This window comes from Emys orbicularis, chromosome 3 (genome assembly GCF_028017835.1).
Source record: "Emys orbicularis isolate rEmyOrb1 chromosome 3, rEmyOrb1.hap1, whole genome shotgun sequence".
NCBI lineage: Eukaryota > Metazoa > Chordata > Testudines > Emydidae > Emys > Emys orbicularis.
The window spans coordinates 18935254-18960786 of NC_088685.1; the positions used below are offsets into that span (position 1 = coordinate 18935254).

At 44.8% G+C, this 25533-nt stretch overlaps 1 protein-coding gene across 2 annotated transcripts in view; it reads right to left on the bottom strand.

Moving 5' to 3' along the window:
* The window catches only part of PTCHD4 (patched domain containing 4), a 145155-nt gene extending 129879 nt beyond the window's left edge, over positions 1-15276 (bottom strand). Inside the window, exon 1 of one of the 2 annotated variants that reach the window (XM_065401869.1) lies at positions 14640-15276. In XM_065401869.1, coding sequence (XP_065257941.1) covers positions 14640-15065 — 426 coding nt within the window. In that variant the 5' untranslated portion in view covers positions 15066-15276. Of the gene's footprint in view, positions 1-14465 lie in introns of both variants that reach the window. The other variant, XM_065401870.1, reaches the window with a different exon arrangement.
* Positions 15277-25533: the final 10257 nt, after the last annotated feature.

Here is a 25533-nt window from a genome sequence, read left to right on the forward strand (position 1 = left end):
GGTATGCTTCTGATGGCAGCTTCTGATGTAATTTACAATGATAAATCTGTTGTGTTCCAACTGATTCACTATTTCCTCTGTGACAGACGGAGAATCAGTAACATACAGGAATATTAATGCTCCTGAAGGAATAAATACCACTGGGGAAACATTAATGCTCCCAAAGAATAACACACAAATATTCCTAACAAGCAACAGCTTTTCCATATGGACACAAAAGCATGGTGTAAACAACCGCTCTTGAGCATATTTCATATTCAGGATCCTTTTGCCTTTTGTGAACGTCCTTCGGAACAAAATTTCACTCAGCAGAATGTTTGTGAATGAAGGAAGTCGAGGACACAAGCAAAGCCAATGATGGGTTCTATTAGCAAAACTATAAATACATTTTCTGTGCTGCTGCTGCTCAGCTCTCCTTTGATAAAGCATTTAATTAATCGGTCACAAGTCACCCTAAGAAACCATTCTGGAAAATGAAGACATGCTACTGACTCACTGCCATTAATACTTCATTGCTAAGTGACCAGTTGAGGTTGTTTGGGGAGCAGGAAAGGGTGCTCTAGGGTGAAGACTCTGGCACCTTCCCACCTGGGAAAGTTGGATAACGAGAATGAAATGACATTAACAGCTTCTTTCGTCTCAAAGGGACTACAGAGTGCTTTACAATCATTAATTCATACAGAAACTATATTTTGGGATCACACAGCACAACAGGAAATGCAGCCACCTTTTTTGGGGGGGAAACCGTAATAATATGCAACTGATAGCATGGTCCAGAGGCCAGGTTGTTCGAGTGTGAGGCACAAGTCTCAGGTTCTATTATTGGCTCTAGTGTGTGGGGCTGGGCAAGACACTTCACTTCTCTGCACTCTCGTTTCCCGCTTTATCTGTCTTGTCTATTTATACTCTTAAGTTCTTCAGGGCAGGGATTGATTCTTACACTGTGTTTGTACAGCGCCTCATATAATGGGACCTCTAGGCACCCATGTAATTAGAGCTGGGCAGAGGATAGAAATTCTGTTTGCTGAAGGATTTTGAAATTTGGCTTCATTTCAGATCAGAGCATTTCAAAATTCTCCACAAGGGAAAATTCTGAAAAACAGCATTCATTTCTGATCCATCAACATGTTTCAGTTTAGACTCTTTTATATTACATTATCAGTAGGGCTGTTAATTAATCACAGTTAACTCACGCAATTAACTAAAAAAAATTAATCGCGATTAAAAAAAATTAATCACGATTAATCGCAGTGTTAAACAATAGAATACCAATTGAAATTTATTAAATATTTTTGGATGCTTTTCTACATTTTTAAATATCTCAATTTCAAATGTAAACTTTGTATTCTGTGTTGTAGTGCTCACTTTATATTATCTTTTATTATAAATATTTGCACTGTAAAAATGATAAACAAAAGAAATAGTATTTTTCAATTCACCTCATACAAGTACTGTAGAGCAATCTCTTTATCATGAAAGTACAACTTACAAATGTAGGTTTTTTTTGTTATATAACTGCACTCAAAAACAAAACAATGTAAAAGTTTAGAGCTTACAACTCTACTCAGACCTACTTCTTGTTCAACCAATTGCTAAGAGAAACACGTTTGTTTACATTTATGGGAGATAATGCTGCCCACTTCTTAATTACAATGTCACCTGAAAGTGAGAACAGGCGTTCGCATGGCACTGTTGTAGCTGGGTGGCAAGATATTTTTGTGCCAGATGAGCTAAAGAGTCATATGCCTCACATGCTTCGGCCATCATTCCAGAGGACATGCTTCCATGCTGAAGACGCTCATTAAAAAAATAATGTGTTAACTAAATTTGTGACTGAACTCCTTGGAGGAGAATTGTATGTGTCCTGCTCTGTTTTACCCGCATTCTGCCATATATTTCATGTTATAGCAGTCTCAGATAATGATACAGCACATGTTGTTCGTTTTAAGAACACTTTCACTGCAAATTTGACAAAATGCAAAGAAGATACCAATGTGGAATTGCTACAAAGACACCTATAGCACTCAACCCAAGATTTAAGAATCTGAAATGCCTTCCAAAATCCGAGAGGGACGAGGTGTTGAGCATGCTTTCAGAAGTATTAAAAGAACAACACCCTGATGCAGAAACTACAGAACTCAAATCACCAAAAAAGAAAATCAACTCTGGTGACATCTAACTCAGATGATGAAAATGAACATGCGTCGGTCCACACTGCTTTGGATTGTTATCAAGCAGAACCCGTCGTCAGTATGGATGCATGTACTTTGGAATCGTGGTTGAAGCATGAAGGGACATATGAATCTTTAGCGCATTTGGCATATAAATATCTTGTGACGCTGTCTACAACAGTGTCATGCGAACACCTGTTCTCATTTTCAGGTGACATTGTAAACAAGAAGCAGGCAGCATTATCTTCTGCAAATGTAAACAAACTTGTTTGTCTGAGCGATTGGCTGAACGAGAAGTAGGACTGATTGGACTTGTAGGCTCTAAAGTTTTACATTGCTTTATTGAATGCAGGTTTTTTTGTACATAATTCTACATTTGTAAGTTCAACTTTCATGATAAAGAGATTGCACTACAGTACTCATATTAGGTGAACTGAAAAATAAAATGTATTTTGTTTTTTACAGTGCAAATATTTGTAATGAAAATAAACATAAAGTGAGCACTGTATACTTTGTATTCTGTGTTGTAATTGAAATCAATATATTTGAAAATGTAGAAAACATCCAAAAATATTTCCATAAATGGTATTCTAGTATTGTTTAATGGTGTGATTAATTGCACAATTAATCATGATTTAATTTTTTTAATCGCTTGACAGCGATATTTTTTATATTACATTATCAGATACAATATGAAACTACGTTTCAAAAATCTAAATGAGACATCATTGGAAATAAAAAAATGACAACATTTCATTCAGAAAATGTTCAAATGGGATGTTTTGACATTGTCAGAACTTTTCTGGGGTGGAAGGGGTGGTTCTGCTAAAACAAAATTTGGGCCTAAATCGACATGATTTCACAAAGAGTTTCAAGTTCAGCAGAACTAAATTTTCTGACAGAAAATGTTTTTACCCAAGTGTTTCTGACCAGCTCTATCAGTAATATAAATACAGCGAGGTCCTGTCGTCACTGCTCCAGCCAATACCCTTCCCAATCACAGCCTCCCACACACCAGCCTAATGCTCTCTAGTTTTACACCCTGCACACTGGATATTTTTATATTGCTTTGGGGGAGATTTACCCTTTTGTACCCATCTCATACACAGGCATTTTCTGATTCTCATTTGTATTTGTGCAGCATTACAGAGAAATCAGGCTGGCTGTATTTGTTAATCTCCGTTATGAGAACAAAGACATTTCTGTTTGTAATTCATGCAGCTGCACAGCCTCAGTGTGAGTGGAGCTGCAATCCAACCCTCCTCAGCCACTCCCAAACTGGTTCCTCAACAGGGCGTGCTCTCTGAGGTCCCATTTTGGGATGAGATGTAAAACCGATGTCCTGACGCCTCCGTGTCATTAAAGACCTCCAAGCACTTTTCATGAGGCACTTAGTCCTGTTCCCCAGTGTCCTAATCCAATATTAACTTGAGGGTCATTCAGGCCTAGTAGACGTTGGCCTGCATTGGGGCCACTTCTGAGACACCTCACCTCAGGAACATGTCCAAGAGAGATTCTGCCTCCCAGAGTTCCTTATCGCTCAGACGAGGGGCTTTCCCTGCTCCCTCCTCAGCATGCTGAATTCCACCCCCCACATGCCTGCCCAGATGCTTCTTCCTTGTCCATGATCCTCATGGTGTGAGCCTTACACACTAGAGTGCAATAAGAAGGAGAACACAGGGGACTTCAACAGTGTCTGGCTGCTGGGCAGAGATATAAGGGGGTCAGGAGGCTTCTTAATCATAGAATTTAAGGCTAGACGGGACCAGTAGATCATCTACTTTTACTTCCTGTATATCACAGGCCACCAATATCATCCTCCTGGCAAGTGACCCATCCATTTGTACTCTCCTCATCCACATAAGCTCCTGCTTTCATTTCTGTTACATGTGGCACCTTCATTTCGTGTCCTAAGCTGTTGTGTAGTTTTTTGCTATCTGTTGTTTAAAACGAAAGCTGCTTTTCAGCCCTGAATGTGCAACCTTTCTGCAACGCACAGGGTGACTCTCGCTGTTTGCACAATTGGTGTGCACGGAGCATTGGGGTTCATCGGGATGAAAGGCGCTGTGTACAAACGCAAGATCGTGGTCTGAAATGATCTTTTTCCTCCTCTCAGAAAAACAGACGTTGGGCTCATTCTCTACGACTTCTGCAACTGTAATGATGCAGTGCCTCTCTCTTACTACATGGTAAGGCTAATGCATCTTTTGTTCTTAGCGTAGTATTTTTTAAATGCCCAGCACACATCGTAGAGCGAGACAGGTGGGTGAGGTCATATCTTTTATTGGCCCAACACAAAGCGGAACCAGATCCTGCCGGAACAACAGATGCAAAACCTGCAGCCAGGGGCGGCTCCAGGCACCTGCAGCCAGGGGCAGCCTGGCGGTCGCTGGGAGGGCGGCAGTCTGGGGGCCTTTGGCAGCGTGCCTGCGGGAGGTCCATTGGTCCCGCAGTTTTGGCGGCAATTTGGCGGCGGGCAAGAGCTCCCGCAGAAACACCGCCGAATCCGCGTGACCGCGGACCGCCCGCAGGCGTGTCGCCGAACGCCGCCTGACTGCCGTGCTCGGGGCGGCAAAAAACATAGAGCCGCCCCTGCCTGCAGCCATATCTCCACAGCTACAATGAGCAACACTCCCGGGAGTTCCCCCTTCGACAGTGAGTGGGGGTAGCTCTCCCACTGACAGAGCACTGTGCACACTACCACTTATGCTAGCGAAACGTATGTCACTCAGGGGTGTGGTTTTTTTATACCCTTGAGGGACATAAGTTTTGCCAACATAAGTGGTAGTGTAGACATGGCCTGACTTAGTTCCCCAGACTTGAAGAAGAGCTCTGTGTAAGCTGAACAGCTTCTCTCTCTCACCAACAGAAGTTTGGGCCAATAAAAGGTATTACCTCACCCACTTTGTATCTCTAATATCCTGGGAGAAACATGGCTACAATAACACTGCATACAGCACATGGCTTATCTACTTCATTTTCTTATTTCTTAATTAAGCAAGATATGCATGATCTCACATGCACACACACAATAATCAGAAATATAAGACTATTTATATGAGTATTCTTTTTTTTTTCTAGCTTCCTTCGCCCAACTACCCCTTATCCCCTCAGCATACACACCATACATCCAGGTATTGGCTAATGTCCATTTTTCAAGCTCGGGGTCAACTCTTATTCTTGGTCCGAGCTGCTAAAGCACCTTTCCTCTGGCTGGGAAGTTTGGACACGTGTCCTCCACTAAGACTCATTGTTAGTGTACTATAGATTTACCAGCAAGGTGTTTTTTGAATTAGTTCTCAGTCCCACCACCAGAGAGCAAGGCCATCAACTCTGCAGTGTGTCCCAACTCCACTGGTCCAGAAAAGGGAATCCTGGACCTTTCACTCTTCGGCAAGGCAACACGATGCATTCTGCTCCTGGATGATTAACCCAGACATCACTAGGCAGCAGCAGCGGCTCCAGGCACCAGCGCTCCAAGCGCGTGCCTGGGGCGGCAAGCCGCGGGGGGCGCCCTACCGGTCCCTGCAAGGGCGGCAGTCAGGCAGCCTTCGGCGGCTTGCATGCAGGAGGTCCCCCGGTCCCGCGGATTCGGCGGCAATTCGGCGGTGGGTATGCCGAAGGCGTGGGACCGGCGGACCTCCCGCAGGCATGCCGCCGAAGGCAGCCTGCCTGCTGTGCTTGGGACGGCAAAAAAGCTAGAGCCACCCCTGCTAGGCAGGACTTGGAATTGGATTTGAAATACTGGTATATGCCACACCCATGCTTACACAGAAACACATCCGCATTCCTTTTGTCCTGACAATGGTTTTACCTTGCCAATAACTTACCAGAGCACATACTTCTTATGCTTAAAGGCAGGGTAAGGAGAACTATCACCCTATAAGTATGAGAGTAACTGTGCTAATAACACGATGTAAAGTTAGTATAGAAGTAACTAGGCTAATGCCTGCATTACAAATGCCCAATTTGAAACAGCTTTTTGCAGAATCTTGAGCAGGATCAAGCCAAGCACTTATATCAGGTGGTTACTAAACATTACAGACAGGAGTCTACTGTCTACGGAGGAGCAACGGGACCAGGGATCTAGTCATGTGCACACAGCTTTCCATCTCTAGTCACTGGTTCAAATCCAGCCCAGACTGGGGTTTGGTTTTTTTTGTAACCTGTGGTACTCATTATTATAGCATATTATTATTAATAATACATAGCTCTTATATGGTACTTTTCATCCATAGCTCTCAAAGCAGCTCACTATCATTATCCCCATTTTACAGATGGGGAAACTGAGATACAGAGCAGTGAAGTGACTTTACCAAGGTCACTCAGCAGGCTAGTAGATGAGCTGGGATGAGAACCCAGATCTCCTGAGTCCCAATCCAGTGCTTGATCCACTAGGCCACACTGCCTTCCCGTTACAGACCCTCCCTGCCACAAAGAGATTACTGTCTAAAGAGATAATACAATAGGTGGAAAGGGAAACTGAGGCCTAGGGCACGTCTTCACTACCCGCCGAATCGGCGGGTAGCAATCGATCTATTGGGGATTGACTTATCGCGTCTAGTGAAGACATGATAAAATCGATCCCCGATGGCTCTGCCATCGACTCCGGAAATCCACCGCGGCAAGAGGCGGAAGCGGAGTCGACGGTGGCGCAGCAGCGGTTGACTCGCCGCCGTCCTCACAGCCAGGTAAGTCGACCTAAAATACGCAACTTCAGCTACACTATTCACGTAGCTGAAGTTGCGTATCTTAGGTCGACCCACCCCTGTAGTGTAGACCTAGCCCTAAAGAGGTGAAGCAACTTGCCCAAGGTCACATAACAAGTCAGTGGCAGAGATGGGACTTGAACCCATGTCTCCAAGGCCAGTGGCCAAACCACTAGAGCACACAGCCTTGCACTGCCTGGTGCTATATTGTTTGTCAGGTACCAGTAAGACCTTTGAGCCAAGGTCCTTTTTTCCTACATATCTGCAAAGCACATACTGTATTTAACAAACAATAATAAGGTTAACTATTGTCATCAAATATTTGGCACCAATTAGCATCCTGGTTGCCAGACGGAGAAAGGCCAAGGACTGAGTCGACATGAAGACTAAAATAGTCCCAAAAGGTTGGCCTTCCAGAACAGGGCTAAAGTATTCCAGCAGGACTTGCATTGCTACAACCCATGCTATGAATAAACAGAGAATTTTAGTCTTCACAGCTGTCACTCTAGCAACTAATTTGAACTTTAAAGGGAAAGAAGTGAGTCATAAATACATGGAGCAGGTGAAATCCAGCCATGGTGTGACATCAATGAAACTCACCCCAGAGCTGGATTGGAACAACATGTTTGTAACAAAACAGATCTGTCGGGGGAAAGGTATGTTTAAAAGAGAACTCTGGAAACTATGCTCCACTCTGGGTGTTTCTCTCTAGTGCTACTTTATTTTGTACAGCTCCTTTCATACACCCACTAAGCAGAGACTATTAATGCAATCAAGACACGGGAACCCTCTTTATACAGTACACTGAGTTATGAGTGAGAAAAGCACTTGCTAAAGCACTTAGAGTGTCAGTATCAAAATGCCATATCCTCCCTCCCACTAAGTTTGGTAAAAATACTAAAATGATGGGCCTAATTCTTGGGTCCATTTCAGTGGCTTAACCAGTTTCTTCAGGATTCCCTATGCATAAGTGGGAACCCTGGATGGTGTAGTACCAGTGTAGGGTCTCTATGGCATCCCTCCTCCTGGCCCCTGGCATAGGTGGCCTCCCTGGGAGAAAGGGGGTATGGCTGGAGCATCCTTTCACCGCAACAATGGAACAGCCCCTTGGAGCCTCATTTAGAGCAGCCCCAGAACTGCAGGAGCATAATGTTACCTTTGATCCAGGTTAGTTCTGCCCTTGCCAGCAGATGCTACCACAGTTACAAATTCTCTGTACAAAGGTACAATGGAGGAAGGTTGCTCCACATCGGATCTCAGTCAGCACTATCTGGCCTCTCTCTCTTCTCAGGCACGAAGCTGGACTAACCTACCCAAGAAAGAGGACCGGCCTAATCTGTGATCCTGTGATGTCTTGAAACAGGTGGAGAATTTCATCTTTGTATCTGTTTTGTTGCACAGACTGACCCCTATCCTATCCTCCCCCGCTTCCCCCGGAAATGCTTATTACCTGAATCCAGCAGTAAGGCTGCCTGACCATTTGGCACTATTGCACTCAAGGATTTGTAACTGTGGTAGCATCTACCAGCCAGGGCAGAATTAACCTGCTGCAGACACCACCGCTGCCAAACTCAGCTTCCCTCACATGCCAGCAGGTTCTAACACTGTAGGAAGTGTGGACATTCTCAGCTTCTTTGATCAAATACCGGAGGGGTTAAAGTTACTGCTGCAAGCATGCCAAAGGGCAGCTCGAAGAGCAGGGTGAAGTTTTTTAAAGTTTTCCCAGTCTCTAGAGCCTAAGGAGAACTTAAGTGAAGTTACTTGCCATTGCCTGCAAACGGTCCACCTCCCACTTTCATGCCCTTCCTAGAAACGTGTGCTCCAAATGGAGCCCTCCCCTTGATCCAAAAGGATGAGATTAAAACTGTCCCCTTCCTCTGTCCTTCCTCTTCTGAGCCCAGGATCCCCTCCCCACTCAGATTTTGTTGTGATGATTTGATTTACACCGCAGCTGCCACGAGCCTCAGAGCACGTTACAGAATTCGAAACTGTGGGCTCAGCTGAGCCTGAGGGTACCAGCTGCACTGCCTCAGGGGAACTGTTGGGAGGGATAGTGCCTCGGGGAAGCCCAATGCTTGGAGCTCCCAGGCACCCAGGAGAAGCCTGCAAGTTGCACCACTCCTTAGGATGGAGCAACATGGGTTCAGCTCTTTTTTGCCTGGGGCCATGCTCTCCTCTCCTCTCCCCGCCTTCGTGGTGACTTGTGCCCCTGGAATCACAGGGAGTCCTTGGGAAACAGCAGGCAAGGGAGATTCCTGGTACACAATTGGAGCTGAGCTTTTTTCACAGGACAGCTACTAGTGGTGGCATGGGAGCTGCTGAGTACTTGGAAATCTGGCCCCAGAGCGGCACCAATAGCATTTTGAAACCATTTAGGGATATGAAGTGAGACCCCCTAGACTGAGCAATGGAGGAGATAGGTAGGTTGAACACAATCTCCCATACAATACTCCACTTAACTGATTTGCAGTTATCAGAACGGCTGCTTTATGGGGAACTAATCTGCTTAGTGTTCAGGAATGACTAATATATAACTGAGGGCAGGGTTACCAAAAATCTGTTTAATGAGGAACCATTTGACCAGTGCCAAGTAGTTAAATGATGTTTAATCTGGTGTTAAATAGGTAAGAAATTCTAAGAGAGAGTCTTTTGATAGAGAAATTGGAAAACGAAGATTCAAAGAAAACAATGAAGTACAAGAAATAACATTCCTTGCATGTATTTCTATCCAGTTTAATATTTTATTTCATTTTAAATATTCTCCGACATTTTTAATTGCTCCTTCTCCTAATTGGGAAAGGAAGTTAACTGGGACAACGGCTGCTTCCTGTGGGAGTCAGGAGATGCAGGTTTGATTTCCTGCTCTGTCACAGAGTTCCTGTGTGAGCTTGGGCAACTCACTTATACCCAGATCCTCAAAGGTATGTAGGCGCCTAAGTCCCATTGGGACCTGGGCCTTAGTCTCTCAGTGCCTCAGTTCTCCATTTGTAAAATGGGGATGATCGCACTGCCCTGTCTGCCGGAAGTGTTGTGAGGAGAATAAATATGTTAAAGAATGTGAGGCCCTCAGATACTACAGTAAGGGTGCGGACACATAAAAACAACTTCACGCAAGCAATTGCATAGGAAAATCCCAGCTCTTTGGTTGTACTTCCCAGGCCGTCTGGTGCTCCTTCTCAACAATTTTACCCAGCTGCTTCCAGAACAGACAGACCAGAACAGCTGGTTCACTGAGACGGAGCGAAATCCCACTCAAGTTACTCACACAAAACTACCACTGAAGCCAACAAGAGTTGGCTCATTGTCATCCCTTAGCTCAGTCTTGGAGGCTAGATTCATCGATAGAAAGGGATGGAAATTTGTGCTGTTCACAAGGGTCTGTTTGAGAGAGATTACAGGGACCACTGAAGCCCTCTGACAAAACCAAATGCTGCTTGCATCTGAGTAAGATCATCATTCAAGTTCTCAGGCAAACTCGGGCTGGCACACACCTCTTGGCGGCATCAGAATAAAGTCACTGGGGACATCTTTCCGGTTCACAGATAAGTGGTATAATTCTTACAAACGATCTGGCCAATCTGAGGAGTGATCACAGAGCCCTACCTGTAATCACTGCCCAGGGAAAAGTCCATTGGCACCAACGGGGCTAAAACCTAATGTCCTTTCTCCCTTTGGCTTCAGATTCATTGGCTGCACTGGAAATTTACAGGAGTAGAAGGCTGGGCTGTGAGTACAACAGGGGAGCAGGATCCAGTGTGGAGTGAGGGGTTTAGCTCTCCATTGTTCTGTATTCGGTAAGCTGGGTCACATCACAGACTGCTTACTTCACTGTTTCAGTGAAAAGCAATAAAAACATAGAACCCCCCCCCAGCCCTCTGCCAATGGGCTAGATAATCACAATGGGACCAGGCCCCTAAGGCGTTGTTCTCCCACGCTGAACATCCAGGCAGTGATCTAGCTAAGTGGACACAGTGTACAAAGTATTTGTTTGTAAACACATGCTGACCACTCAAGAACTATCCTCAGAGGGCTAGATTGTCCCAGCCCTTCCTCCAATGTGCCGGGGAGTCGGAGGGAGCAAAGGCACTGCTGGTCCCAAATCAGCCTTGCTCAGATTGTGACTCTGGCCATGGGCAGAGTGGGCAGCAGTGGCTACTCAGTCAATACTCCCCCACTGCAAGCCAGTGAGTAGGGAGGGCGTAAAGGAGGCATAGGGAGTAGGAGCTGGCTTTTCTCCCATTTTACCGGCTGGCCAAAGTACCTGGGCACACAGTAGAGGAATAAGTTGTTCCATGAAAGGGGGTGAAGTGCCTGCTAAAGCACAAGGTGGCAGAGGAGAAATTATGGCTCGGAGTCCACCACCTCCCTAGTTTGCTCCTGGGATGGCACAGCGATGCACCATCCCTCAGCCAGGGCAGGCTGGAGGTTACAACCCAGCCCTTGGTGAGAAAGAAAATGAGCACTGACAAACTGCACTTCTGAGGGACCATGAACTTTGCCCACGAAAGATTGTTTAAAGCTTTCTCAGAAACACTGGAAACGCTCTTCTTCCACAGTAGTTAGTCCAAGTGGATTTTTCAGAGTTCCAGTAATACAAATAAGCAATTACAATAATTAATTCACTTTATTCTAATACAATCAGTCAGGGATTCTGGTTTCCCACAGCCATGTACTGACGAGTGGATAGAAAGCACCTGCCCTGTTGAAGTTTAAAGGTAGAGACTAAGGAGCATAAATTCCTTCACCTGAGAAATGCTGAGCACCTGGCAACTTCCTTGGGAGTTGGAGATGCTTGGCAGGTACGGAGCATCTCTCAGGATCAGGCCTTTCGGCTCTGCGAAAGTCCTTACCGGTGTTTAGAATTCATCCATTACGTGTATTTGGTTCAGTCACTAGCAGATGGCAATTTTAATTTTTTTCCTTATTTATTTTTAGAGCAGGAACTCTGGACACCTTCTGGGAAAGAGAGACAGCAGATCACCCTGAACTCCTTCTGCCACACTCAGTTAGATGTCCCAGGGTTCTCTCAGAGCAGCGCTTACACAAAGAAGGACATTTTTTCAACTTCACACAACCCTAATTCAACTCCAACGACCACCTCTCTCCTGTTAAGAAACATTTTTTTGACACAGGAGACGGTGTTGAACCAAATCCTTAGATAGTCACTCATTTTTTACTGAAACAAAACACCCAATAAGGCAAATCTACATCTCTCTTTCAGACACATGCATCCGACGAAGTGGGTATTCACCCATGAAAGCTCATGCTCCAATAAGTCTGTTAGTCTATAAGGTGCCGCAGGACTCTTTGCTGCTTTTTCAGACTATAGACTCTTTGGGGCAAGGACTGTTCTTACCTTTGTGTCTTGTATAGTTATCAATAAATAAGAAATAAAAAGTAAGGGCAGAGTAATAACTTCAGGTCTGGCCAGTAGTTACAAAATCTCTACCATCCTCCACACCCCAGGATGCATGTCTTCTAGGGTAACCAGTTAGCAAGTGTGAAAAATCGGGACGGGGTGGGGGGTAATAGGCGCCTATATAAGATAAAGCCAAGAATATAGGGACTGTCCCTATAAAATCGGGACATCTGGTCACCCTAATGTCTTCCAATGAAAGGCAGAAACAAAAATCCACTAGAAGCCTCAACATCTTAAAAGAAAGACGGTAAGACATTATCTTCCCTTTGTGGGGTTACACCTGACCCATGAGTAACTATGCACTAGGTAATTCTGTAAAACTTGACTAGGTAACTCCTGCAAATAATGCAATGCGTTCTGGAGGCGTCACATTTGCAGTAATCCCTGAAACTTCTCTCACCAGCCTCCTGAAGACTTTACGTCTCGTTTGCTCTGAGCACACAAGTTCTACTAATCGGCAACCAGCCTAGAAAACCCACCAGAGGTGAAAACACTATGTGGGGGGGAGGTAGCATTAAAATGGTCAGGTGTTTTGTGCTGAGTGTATGTTACTTCCATTGGCAAGAGTGAAACTTAGTTAGCCTTTTGCCTTGTTTTGCCTTTGCTGGAAACCTCTTGTTGATGGGATCCATCCAATAGTCCAGCCCATCAGTCAGTGGCAGTACTAATTATTTTCACACTGGGAAAAAATGTCCACCCCCCCCCATCCTCCAGATCATTTATTAATGATCTGGAGGATGGTGTGGACTGCACTCTCAGCAAGTTTGCAGATGACACTAAACTAGGAGGCGTGGTAGATACACTAGAGGGTAGGGATCGGATACAGAGGGACCTAGACAAATTAGAGGATTGGGCCAAAAAAAACCTGATGAGGTTCAACAAGGATAAGTGCAGAGTCCTGCACTTAGGACGGAAGAATCCCATGCACTGCTACAGACTAGGGACCGAATGGCTAGGTAGCAGTTCTGCAGAAAAGGACCTAGGGGTCACAGTGGACGAGAAGCTGGATATGAGTCAACAGTGTGCTCTTGTTGCCAAGAAGGCTAACGGCATTTTGGGCTGTATAAGTAGGGGCATTGCCAGCAGATCGAGGAACGTGATCGTTCCCCTTTATTCGACATTGGTGAGGCCTCATCTGGAATACTGTGTCCAATTTTGGGCCCCACACTACAAGAAGGATGTGGAAAAATTGGAAAGAGTCCAGCGGAGGGCAACAAAAATGATTAGGGGTCTGGAGCACATGACTTATGAGGAGAGGCTGAGGGAACTGGGATTGTTTAGTCTCCAGAAGAGAAGAATGAGGGGGGATTTGATAGCAGCCTTCAACTACCTGAAGGGGGGTTCCAAAGAGGATGGAGCTCGGCTGTTCTCAGTGGTGGCAGATGACAGAACAAGGAGCAATGGTCTCAAGTTGCAGTGGGGGAGGTCCAGGTTGGATATTAGGAAACACTATTTCACTAGGAGGGTGGTGAAGCACTGGAATGCGTTACCTAGGGAGGTGGTGGAGTCTCCTTCCTTGGAGGTTTTTAAGGCCCGGCTTGACAAAGCCCTGGCTGGGATGATTTAGTTGGGAATTGGTCCTGCTTTGAGCAGGGGGTTGGACTAGATGACCTCTTGAGGTCCCTTCCAACCCTGATATTCTATGATTCTATGATTCTATGATTCTATGATTCTATGATTCTATGCATGCAGGTAAAGAAGAAGAAGAAAAGCCAGGACACTGGAATCACACCTGGAATCACTCTGCTGTTCCTACCACACATACAGAGTCAGTGAGAGACAAGAGCTTACTATGTATTTGAGGAAACCCTTCTCTTGCCTTGTTAAAGGTAGATGATTCTGGCATGCCAGCTGAGACTGTAGATAGGGAATCAAGATACATTTGCACCCCAGCTCTCAATGACCAATCCCCACAAACTGTTATAGATCCCCCGCCCCCACACCTGGCTTTGATGGATTAATCCTTAAAGATACTAGGGCAGGGTCTCACACTGGTTCCTTCATTTAATGCTTCCCATCATTAGTTCCCTTCAACCCACAGCCTCCCCCCCCCAAAAGGAAATGCATCCGTTTTAATGCTTCATATTTTTGTTCCCTCTTTGCTGCTTAGGACAAGAAATGAAGTGCTGCCTCTTTAATTGGCAAAAGCATGCAGTAAGAGCATACCTTTAATTTAGTGTTGGGATAGCTCACTTGCACCCTGGCTGTTGTCTTATTGGAGAGGGCAGCCTGCCTCAGATCCTCTAGCACTGAAATAATATCATCCAGCACGCATTTCTTATCCTGATTTCTCAACACACACAGATGGGAAAAAGTATAATTATAGCCTTTGTAGTTCACCTTCATTTCCAGCACGGCTCGGTGGATCTGCAGGATCACATCAGCCTGATGCAAAATATTGCCTCCAGGTTTGGAGAGGAGGATCACCCTGCCATACCTCCCCGGGGTGTGCAAGTCCGAATAGAGCTGGCTTTTGGACTGCTCCAGGGGGAAAAGGCTGCTGGCTAAGCTCCGCTCGATCTTGGCCAGGCTGTGGCTGGGGGCTACCAGCGTCTCCAGGTCCCTTTCAGACTGGAAGCGGTTGAGCAGGCTGAAGCCGAAGATGATGGTCAGGACTGCGGGCACAGTGAGGAAAAACACCGGATGCCTGCTCACGAACAAGCCCAGCTTGTAGCAAAACGACTGAAGCCCTCTGTGGATCACCTGCCGCAGCATCCTCCACCAGCTCCAGCTTGCAGATGCTCCCGGGCGGCTTAGAAAGCACATGTGACATGTGTGGCTCCTTGCCCCCTTCCTGCCAGTTTCCCCTTTCCTCCCCCCTCTCACTCCCACTACTCCTTTGCAAGACTGCAGCAAGTTGCAGCAAGGCAGCCAAATATCGATCCGTGGGGTGCGCGCGTGTGTGTGTGGAGGGGCCCTGGGGACAGGGTGGCGCCCGGGTTATTTCCCCCCTCGCGCTCCCCCAGCTAAGCAGCATCGCCCCCCTTCCTGGCCCCCTTTTCGCCACGGAAGCGCTGGCATTGTGCTGGGATCCGTCCTTGCTCTGCAGTGCCGGAGCGCTCCCTCGCCCCTCCACCCCTGTGTGCAGTTCCCGTGCAGCTGCCCAAGGGAGAGCCCCGCTAACCATGTGCCCGTGGAGCAGGAGAAGGGGGGGGGGTGGAAATGGCTAAGGGGAGGGGGCACTGTTTTTAGAGCGTTTTCCAGCAGGGTCACACGAGGCAGAGGACTGGTGCTTGTGTGTGTGAGAGAGACATGAATGATCCACGGGAATTAATAGCGGGGGAGGGGAGGGCATGGGGGGAGACCCTCCAGCGGGGTTGCCTGGGATCCCCCCATTCATCTCTAGGGAATTTCGCTCTGGCGGCAAGAGGCTGCTGCTGCTGCTGCATTTGAACATCTCCCGAGCCACGCCAGGCTGGTGCACGCTCCGCTTCTCGCCCCGTGGCTTGCAGAGATGCGGTGCCTGGGAGCTGCAGCTGCGGGCTGGCTGCCGGGACTTCTGCTTGGGACAGGAGTCCGGCAAAGCGCAGGGCAGTCTCTCGCTCTCTCAGCCCCAGCGGTGCTTCTCCAGGGGACATGGGGAGGGCGAGGTCAAAGGAGCTCTGGGTTTCTATTTTGTGAAGTGATGGTGTGTGTGTTCCCCTCCCTGATCACTGTGCCTGTCCCATCCCTGCTCTGTCCCTCAGCGCCCTGTATTACAACCCTGACGCCTCAGTTACTTTGTTTCCAGTATGTGGGTGGGTGGGTGAGTGGTGGTGGTGGTGGGGGGGGGGGTTAAACAGAGTACAGTATATCCCCCCATTTGCACTAATGTAAATTTAGCTTCCCAAGCAGGGGCTGCCCCACAGATCAGCTGAGGAAAGCCACAACTGGGGAAAGGGGGAACAGATCACAACTGCAATCTCCTGCTACAGAGAGCACTAGTGCAGTGTTTGTCAACCTCTGTGATACCAGGGGCTGGCTTGCAGTTGCAGCCTTCCTAAACTGTGTCAGGGGGATCTCAGGGACCAACGCAGGGCCATGCACCGGTTGTTGAAAAACATTGGACTAGAAGATCCATACACCTAACAAACGAATTTCCTAAAACTAGACAGTAATTACCAGCCCGTTCATGAATAACAACCCAACCGAGGCTATAGTAAGGACAATACTCCAGAAAAAGCTCTCCAAAATATAGCCGCATACCACACATTGCATAAGAGCAGGGAATTCTTTTGTGCTGTTTCTGAGGCCAAGAGAAAAGTGCCTAATACCCAGGTGGTTGTTTGCAGGACAACAGCTCTCTGGCTCATCATCTGTGAGGAAGTTTCTAAGCAGGAGGAATTGTTTTTAGGGTGCTTTAGCCAGGGATGCTTGGGACAGCAGGTTCAATGTTAGCAGTGGTGATAACACCTGGCAGAAAAGCAAGAAGAGAGGAAGGGTTTCCCCTCTAGTATCATCTAAACCATAGTAACAGAGGGGTAGCCGTGTTAGTCTGAAGCTGTAAAAAGCAACAGAGGGTCCTTGCATCTGATGAAGTGGACATTCACCCACGAAAGCTTATGCTCCAATACTTCTGTTAGTCTTAAAGGTGCCACAGGACCCTCTGTTGCTTGATCTAAACCATAGGTTTCTTGATCTCTAATTTAAGTCTTAAGGGGGAAAACAAAACAAAACTCCGAATAGCTGCTTAATGGCTTAGCATCTTAAAAATTCCAATAGACTGTATAGCCATTTTTTCAACAAAAATGGATTGATCCTGGTAGCGTATCGGTGACATTGTGAAAAGCTGAGGACATTGTGAGCTGCTTTCGTAACAAGCTAATGTTGCAATGCAAGGAGAGCAAGAGAGAAAACAACAACAGAAAGCTTGAGCCCATTGGTTAAGAGATTTGACTCACACCAAGAATTACTAACAGGGGCTGGACAGAGCTTCCTCATTCATCCAAATAATATACCACAGACCTTGCAGAGAAAAGGTGTCACTAAATTATCCCTAAGCGCCCGGGAGACTTTCAGTGATGGATCTTGCATGGCATTACAGCAGCCAATCACTTTGTGAGCCACATCCCCGCAGGTGTCTGCACAGTGCCCCTTTTGTTTGGCTTCAGATAGGGTGTTTCATTTTTTCCTCCATTTCCTCCCATTATTCCTCTTTTTGATTATTTTTGTGGCAGCGACTCATTGCCTTTGTCAGGTTTTCTCCAGGCCCCAGTTTATTCTGGAAGGGACATACAATGCTTGCACATGACCTGTCTTCTGCTGCACCAACTTTTTTTACCTGGGCAGGCTAAACTGGCAGTTTTGAAATCTCACAAGCACAGAGTGGAGTGGTAGAAGGGAGTGGTGTGCTGGGGTTATTCCACACACTGATTGTGGCCTGGCTGCAGATTGACAACCTGGATGTATTTCAGCTGACCTGATAAATTGTTAATGTTTTGGGTGAACTTGATGATGGTAACACCTTAGTGATCTATGTGCAGTGTATGTTGTAATGCATAGCAGTTAATATTTTTATAACACATGTCTATGTTTTACATGTAATTTTACAATGTACAAAGATGTTTTTCACATCACTAAATTCTCTCTTTCACACACACTTACTTTCCAATCTGATTGCACACGCAAAAAGGGGGTTTCTCAGAATCTTTGCAATTGTTCTTTGTTATAGTTATTGTTTTTACTTCTATATCCAACACCATAGATCACGGACATGAGGTTATTGTGGTTTTGCAGGAGCCCTGACATCTGACTCTGACATAAGGGATGAAAAGGCAGGAATACAAACCCAAATTTCTGAAGCGAGGTGCCTAAATTAGCTTCCTCAATCTATATGTAGGTGCTGCATTATCTTTAGGTGCCTAAAGATAAATGGCCCGATTTTCAAAAGGGCTGATCAAAAAGTGCTGCAGGTGCTCGGCATCTTAAAAACAAAACAGAACAGGCTCTTTTTATATCAGTACCTAAATATGGATTTAGAAGCCTATATTCAGGCACCTGCATTTGTAAATACTGGGCATAGTCCTTATGGGGAAGGGTCTAACATGGGTACTCACACAACAACAACAAAGTCACAATATCAGATTCTCTACGTTGGAAATTAGCCTCCATTTCAGCCATCGGCATAGCTGTACCATTGCAAACCCCGAGTGCTAGAAAGGAAAGTAAGTTTGATCCTTTTTTGGTTCCAGGCAGGGTTAAGCTCCACCAATGCAAAGTGCAGCTTTCCTTGTCCACTCTATGATGCAGCTATACCAACAATTGAAATCAGGTCTAATACCCCCGGGGACAAGGTCTAAATGTAAAGGTCCTAGTGTGATCTTTTGAATTTACACATAAGCTTGGTCTCCTACATGTCATAATCTATCTCCATGGTATTACAGAGGTCAGTACATAATGACATGGGGGCCTTGAGCACTGGTGCACCTTGGTCCCTCCTATTCTCTGCCTGTGGCACAGAATAGTCTAGTCTCCTGTGGGCTGTAAGACTTTGGTCATCTAATTTCGGTTGTTGGATTTAGTGTGTGGGTGTGTGGGTGTTGGTGGCCTGCAATATACAAGAGGTCAGACTAGATGATCGAGTGGGTCTTTCTGACCTTAAACTCTTGACACAGAGGAGTGGTTCACATCAGAGTACATTTTACTCTGTAATGTGTCCTGCAATGAGGGAAAGGTGAACACACACACGTGTCCCATTCACTATGCACAGGTTGTATCTCTGACAAATGTTGTATTTCACAGTACCTGGCATGTGACAGTGTGCCATTGGAAGCTGTCAGCCATGTATGAATGAGGCATGAAAGTGCCTTTCATTTTGAGGAGTTCAGGGTAAAAAAAACAACAAGATTGTACATAGAGGGATTTTTTGAGCCTGACGGTTCTTTGCCCTCCCCCCACAAAATCAGGTAATGTTTTACACTGACTTTGCACATGTGTAAATTACTCCACAACATGTAAGGTAATGAACAGCAGGGCTCGTTTGAATCTTGCCGTAACCCATGGCATGTGGTTCCCTGACTTGATTCACCAGTGACACATTGTAATGAATATTGCCTGTACTGGGACCAATGCGATTCAACATACTCAAATGATCTAGAAAAAAGAGTAAGCAGAGGTGGCAAAGTTTGCAGATGATAAAAAAAATTACTCAAGATAGTTTAGTCCAAAGCAGATTGTGAAGAGTTAAAAAGGGATCTCACAAAACTGGATGACTGGGCAACAAAATGACAGATGAAATGCAATGTTGATAAATGCAAAGTGAGGCACATTGGAAAACATAATCCCAACTATACATATGAAATGATGGAGTGTAAATTAGCTGTTACCACTCAAGAAAGTGATCTTGGAGTCATTATGGATAGTTCTCTGAAAACATCTGCTCAGGGTGCAGCGGCAGTCAAAAAATTTACAGAATGTTAGGAACCATTAGCAAAAGAATAGATAAGAAGACAGAAAATATCACAATGTCACTGTATAAATCCGTGGTATTCCCACATAGAATCATAGAACTGGAAGGGACCTCAAGAAGCCACCTAGTCCAGTCCCCTGCAGTCAAGGCAGGACTAAGTATTATCTTGAATACTGCCCACAGTTCTAGTTGCCCCATCTCAAAGAAGATATATTAGAATTGGAAAAGATATGGAGAAGAGTAACAAAAATGATTAGGGGTATGGAACAGCTTCCATATGAGTAGATTTAGAAGACAGACTGTTCAGCTTGGAAAAGAGACGACTAAGAGGGGGCATGATAGAGGTCTATAAAATCATGACTGGTGGGGAGAAAGTGAATAGAGAAGGGTTATTTACCCCTTCACATAACACAAGAACCAAGGCTCACCCAATGCAGTTAATAGGCAGCAGGTTTAAAACAAGAAAGAGGAAGCACTTCATACAAATCACAGTCAACCTGTGGAATTTGTTGCCAGGACATGTTGTGAAGGCCAAAAGTATAACTGGGTTCAAAAAATAAGTTAGATAAGTTCATGAAGTCCATCAATGGCTATCAGCCAGGATGACTAATCCTCTGACTGCCAGAGGCTAGGACTGGACGATAGCATATAAATCACTTAATAATTGCCCTGTTCTGTTCATTCCCCCTGAAGCATCTGGCGTTGACCACTGTCAGAAGAAAGGACACAGGGCTAGATGGACCACTGGGATGACCCAATATGGCCATTCTTATGTTTATGTTATTTATTTTTCATTATCACATTCCAGGGTGCATGGAAAGGCAACATGGCACTGGACAGGGAGTCAGGAGACCTGGATTTTATTTCTACCCATGCCGTTGTCTTGCTACAACTCAGTCTCTTTGTTGCTTAGTCTCCCAATCATTACAATGGAGCTAATAATTACCCACCTTTGTAAAACTGGTTGAGATGTATGGATAAAAATTGTTGTTTACATGGTCAGTATCATTGTTAAGAATTTCCGAATCCTTGAATGTACAGAAATCATGGAATTATGATACAGTGAGTGCAGAGGAAAGTCACGGAGGGGGGGGGAGGAGGGGTCTTTTGAAAATGCAATGTAGCCTCCTAAATCATGTAGGTGCTTTCCAAAAGTGAGTCAGGCACTTTGGGCCAGATTTTTAGGTACCTAAAGATGTAGATATGGTTTTTTTAAAGCCAACTAATAAAATACTTAGCTCTTATATAACGCTAGGCACCTATCTGCATCGCTAGGTGCCTAGAGATGCCTTTACAAATCTGGCCCTCCACAGCCCATGTCTCACTAATGTTCCTAAGTGACTAAGTCAAGTTTGGAAAAAAATGGGATTTAGGCTCCTAAGTAACTTAGGTATTTTTGAAAATTTTACCCCTCCCTATTCATTTTGGCCAGATCACTCAATGTGCATTTTCTATCCCTTTCCTGGAATTCACCTTCCCTGCCCCATTCCTTTACCTAATTAGAGCCACATTACTCACTTCAGTCCCAGAGCTCTATGAAAATACCTACTGCACACTGGATAACTGATATTGTCGTTAGTGCTTGTACATTTCCTCCAAGGGAAAATGTTCCACCAGGGAATGCAGTCTTCCCACTGTTATTTGCAAAGTTCAGCTTTTCAGATCAAAATCCTGATTGTTTGTGACTTTGCCATTTCTACAATGTAAACAGATTTTTCTGGGGAAAATGAGCCTCGCATTGCCCGCAGCATTTCAGACTGCCATTGGAACCCCACCAAGAGGAATCCATTTTTGCTTGACCAAACTGGCTACAGTATGTTGGGACCCTGAAGGGGCTGCATCTAAGTAGCTGTTCTGCTTTTTCAAAACCATTTGCTTTATTGGGGGAGGTTGGGGGAAGAAAGGTGAAAATGAAACAATTTTTTTTTTTTTAAAAATGTGACTTTGCTTGGGTTCCATAAAGCACTGAGAATTTTCATACAGCTGCAGTGAATCACTCATGTAACGAAAATCAAAGACACGTGGTGCTTGTATAATGGAAAATTATGGCCAAAAGAGAAGTAACTGCACCATCATGCCAGCGACATCTGCTCCTTAGCACACAGCCTGTTCTTTTGTCAAAATCAGGCAGCTGTTGCTGTCTCCCTTGTTTGGCCTTTCTGGGTCATGTTGTTGTAGCTGGGTTGGTCCTAGGACACTAGAGAGATGGGGGGGAGGGGTAATATCTTTTATTGGACCAGCTTCTGTGGGTGAGAGAGACAAGCTTTCGAGCTTACATGTAAGATATTAACTAAAAGATAAAATAAAGTCTTCAATAAAAGATATTACCTCACCCACCTGGTCTTTCCGGGTCAGGTTATTAAGACATTGGTAGTGAAGCAGACTCCAGCAACAGCTGATCTAAAGTAATGTCCCACATTCTTCCTAATCAGTATTCCGACCAGGGAACAGCAAGCAATGGTGCTGGTAGTGCAGATGGACTATTATTTAACGGTTTCTTGTGGTGGGCCAAGAGGCCTCAAGCAGGTCAAGACCGCATTACGCTAGGTGCTATACCCTCAGAGTAAATGACAGTCCTTGTCCCCCAAAGCACGTGTATTCTGAAAGGCAAGACATAGCAGATGGTTGAGACAAATGCAGACTAAGGGAAGACAGAACAACAAAAGCAGGACATTGTCATAAATTCATGAAGGCCAGGAAGGGCCATTAGACCATCTCACCTGACCTCCTGCATGAGACAAGCCATAGAATTTCACCCAGTTACTCCTGTACTGAGCCTAATAAGTTGAATTTCACTAAAGGAGGTCTTCTGGAAAGGAATCCAATTCTGATTTTAGCACACACTAGCTATATAAAATAACACCTAGCCAATCAGGCGCAGTCATCACAACTTGCCACAGCCTAGTGGTTATCAGCTCACAGTTTCCTTACTGCAGAGATAAGTTTTGAGGAGACATTTGAAGGAGGATGAGATGTCGTTGCCCTTACAGATGGATTAGGTTTCCTTATACATATGGAGAGAGGACAAATAACTTTAATATCAGAATAGTCATCATCTACCTTTCAGTACTTGGAGTGCAGGGAACAGAGTCACATTACATTGGCTGCACACACTCTTCTTTGAGAATTCCCACAAGATTAAGATAGATAGTTCCTCCTCCTTGTGCTCATTGGTGGAGCCCTGAAGCCTATGCCAGTACTCTTGGTCAGTGTATATGCTAGACCAGGGGTCGGAAACCTTTCAGAAGTGGTGTGCCAAATCTTCATTTATTCACTCTGATTTAAGGTTTCGCGTGCCAGTAATACATTTTAACGTTTTTAGAAGGTCTCTTTCTATAAGTCTATAATATATAATTAAACTATTGTTGTATGTAAAGTAAATAAGGTTTTTAAAATGTTTAAGAAGCTTCATTTAAAATTAAATTAAAATGCAGCGCCCCCGGGACCAGTGGCCAGGACCTGGATAGTGTGAGTGCCACTGAAAATCAGCTCGCGTGCCGCCTTCGGCACACGTGCCATAGGTTGCCTACCCCTGTGCTAGACCACTAGAAAGCCTGAGAAATGCTACAGGTAACAGTGCCAATAATACACTGACGACACCCAGCTGTGTCTCACAAAACTCTATCAGCATCGACGTGGAAGCTAGGTACGATGGATGGCCCGCTGTTTAGAGCACTAACCTAGTGCCTCATAGACTGGGTTCAATTTCCTGTGTGATTTTGGGCAAGTCACTTAGCCTCTCTCTGCCTTAGCTCCCCACAGTAAAATGGGATAAGAACATAAGAATCCCTACCTTGCAGTGGTTGTGAGGGTAAGTTTATTAAAGATTGTGAGGCACTCAGATACTGTAGTAAAGGCAAGTAACTAAAATACAATAGATACTGATGGGTGCATGAAAATATGCATATTTAGAGACATGGCTCATCACACACTAATTTCCCCCAGTGTAGAAAAATAATAGAGAAGATGGAAAAAAGCTTGCTTATTATCTATGTAATACATGATAGTGGAGTAAAAAAGTTTTACTAGTGTAAGTCACATTACTCACATGTCCGCTCCACACATGAATTATACAAGGCATCTCAAATGACAAAAAGCAGATAAGGCTTTAGAAGTCAATATTAACAATATGAAGTGCTCCAAAAAGTGAGTAAGGAGTCAATATCATTTTGAAACCAGTGATGTAATATGTTTCTTGTGGTTAATACCAATTAATGGCATCAGCGGCATCGTTTAATGAATTCAACAAATTCTTGGACTGCATTGCAGACAACTTTTTATTTCAGAAGGTTGAAAAAGCTACTAGGGGGGAAGCTGTTCTAGACTTGATTTTAACAAATAGGGAGGCACTTGTTGAGAATTTGAAAGTAGAAGGCAGCCTGGGTGAAAGTGATCATGAAATCATAGAGTTTGCAATTCTAAGGAAGGGTAGAAGGGAGAACAGCAAAATAGAGACAATGGATTTCAGGAAGGCAGATTTTGGTAAGCTCAGAGAGCTGATAGGTAAGGTCCCATGGGAATCAAGACTGAGGGGAAAAACAACTGAGGAGAGTTGGCAGTTTTTCAAAGGGACACTATTAAAGGCCCAAAAGCAAGCTATTCCGCTGGTTAGGAAAGATAGAAAATGTGGCAAAAGACCACCTTGGCTTAACCACGAGATCTTGCATGATCTAAAAAATAAAAAGCAGTCATATAAAAAATGGAAACTAGGACAGATTACAAAGGATGAATATAGGCAAACAACACAGGAATGCAGGGGCAAGATTAGAAAGGCAAAGGCACAAAATGAGCTCAAACTAGCTACTGGAATAAAGGGAAACAAAAAAACTTTTTATCAATACATTAGAAGCAAGAGGAAGACCAAAGACAGGGTAGGCCCACTGCTTAGTGAAGAGGGAGAAACAGTAACAGGAAACTTGGAAATGGCAGAGATGCTTAATGACTTCTTTGTTTCGGTCTTCACCGAGAAGTCTGAAGGAATGCCTAACCTAGTGAATGCTAATGGGAAGGGGGTAGGTTTAGCAGATAAAATAAAAAAAGAACAAGTTAAAAATCACTTAGAAAAGTTAGATGCCTGCAAGTCACCAGGGCCTGATGAAATGCATCCTAGAATACTCAAGGAGCTAATAGGTAGGTAACAGGTATCTGAGCTTCTAGCTATTATCTTTGGAAAATCATGGGAGACGGGAGAGATTCCAGAAGACTGGAAAAGGGCAAATATAGTGCCCTTCTATAAAAAGGGAAATAAAAACAACCCAGGAAACTACAGACCAGTTAGTTTAACTTCTGTGCCAGAGAAGATAACGGAGCAAGTAATTAAGGAAATCATCTGCAAACACTTGGAAGGTGGTAAGGTGATAGGGAACAGCCAGCATGGATTTGTAAAGAACAAATCATGTCAAACCAATCTGATAGCTTTTTTTGATAGGATAACGAGCCTTGTGGATAAGGGTGAAGCTGTGGATGTGGTATACCTGGACTTTAGTAAGGCATTTGATACGGTCTCACATGATATTCTTATCGATAAACTAGGCAAATACAATTTAGATGGGGCTACTATAAGGTGGGTGCATAACTGGCTGGATAACCGTACTCAGAGAGTTGTTATTAATGGTTCCCAATCCTGCTGGAAAGGCATAACGAGTTGGGTACCGCAGGGGTCTGTTTTGGGACCGGCTCTGTTCAATATCTTCATCAACGACTTAGATATTGGCATAGAAAGTACGCTTATTAAGTTTGCGGATGATACCAAACTGGGAGGGATTGCAACTGCTTTGGAGGACAGGGTCATAATTCAAAATGATCTGGACAAACTGGAGAAATGGTCTGAGTTAAACAGGATGAAGT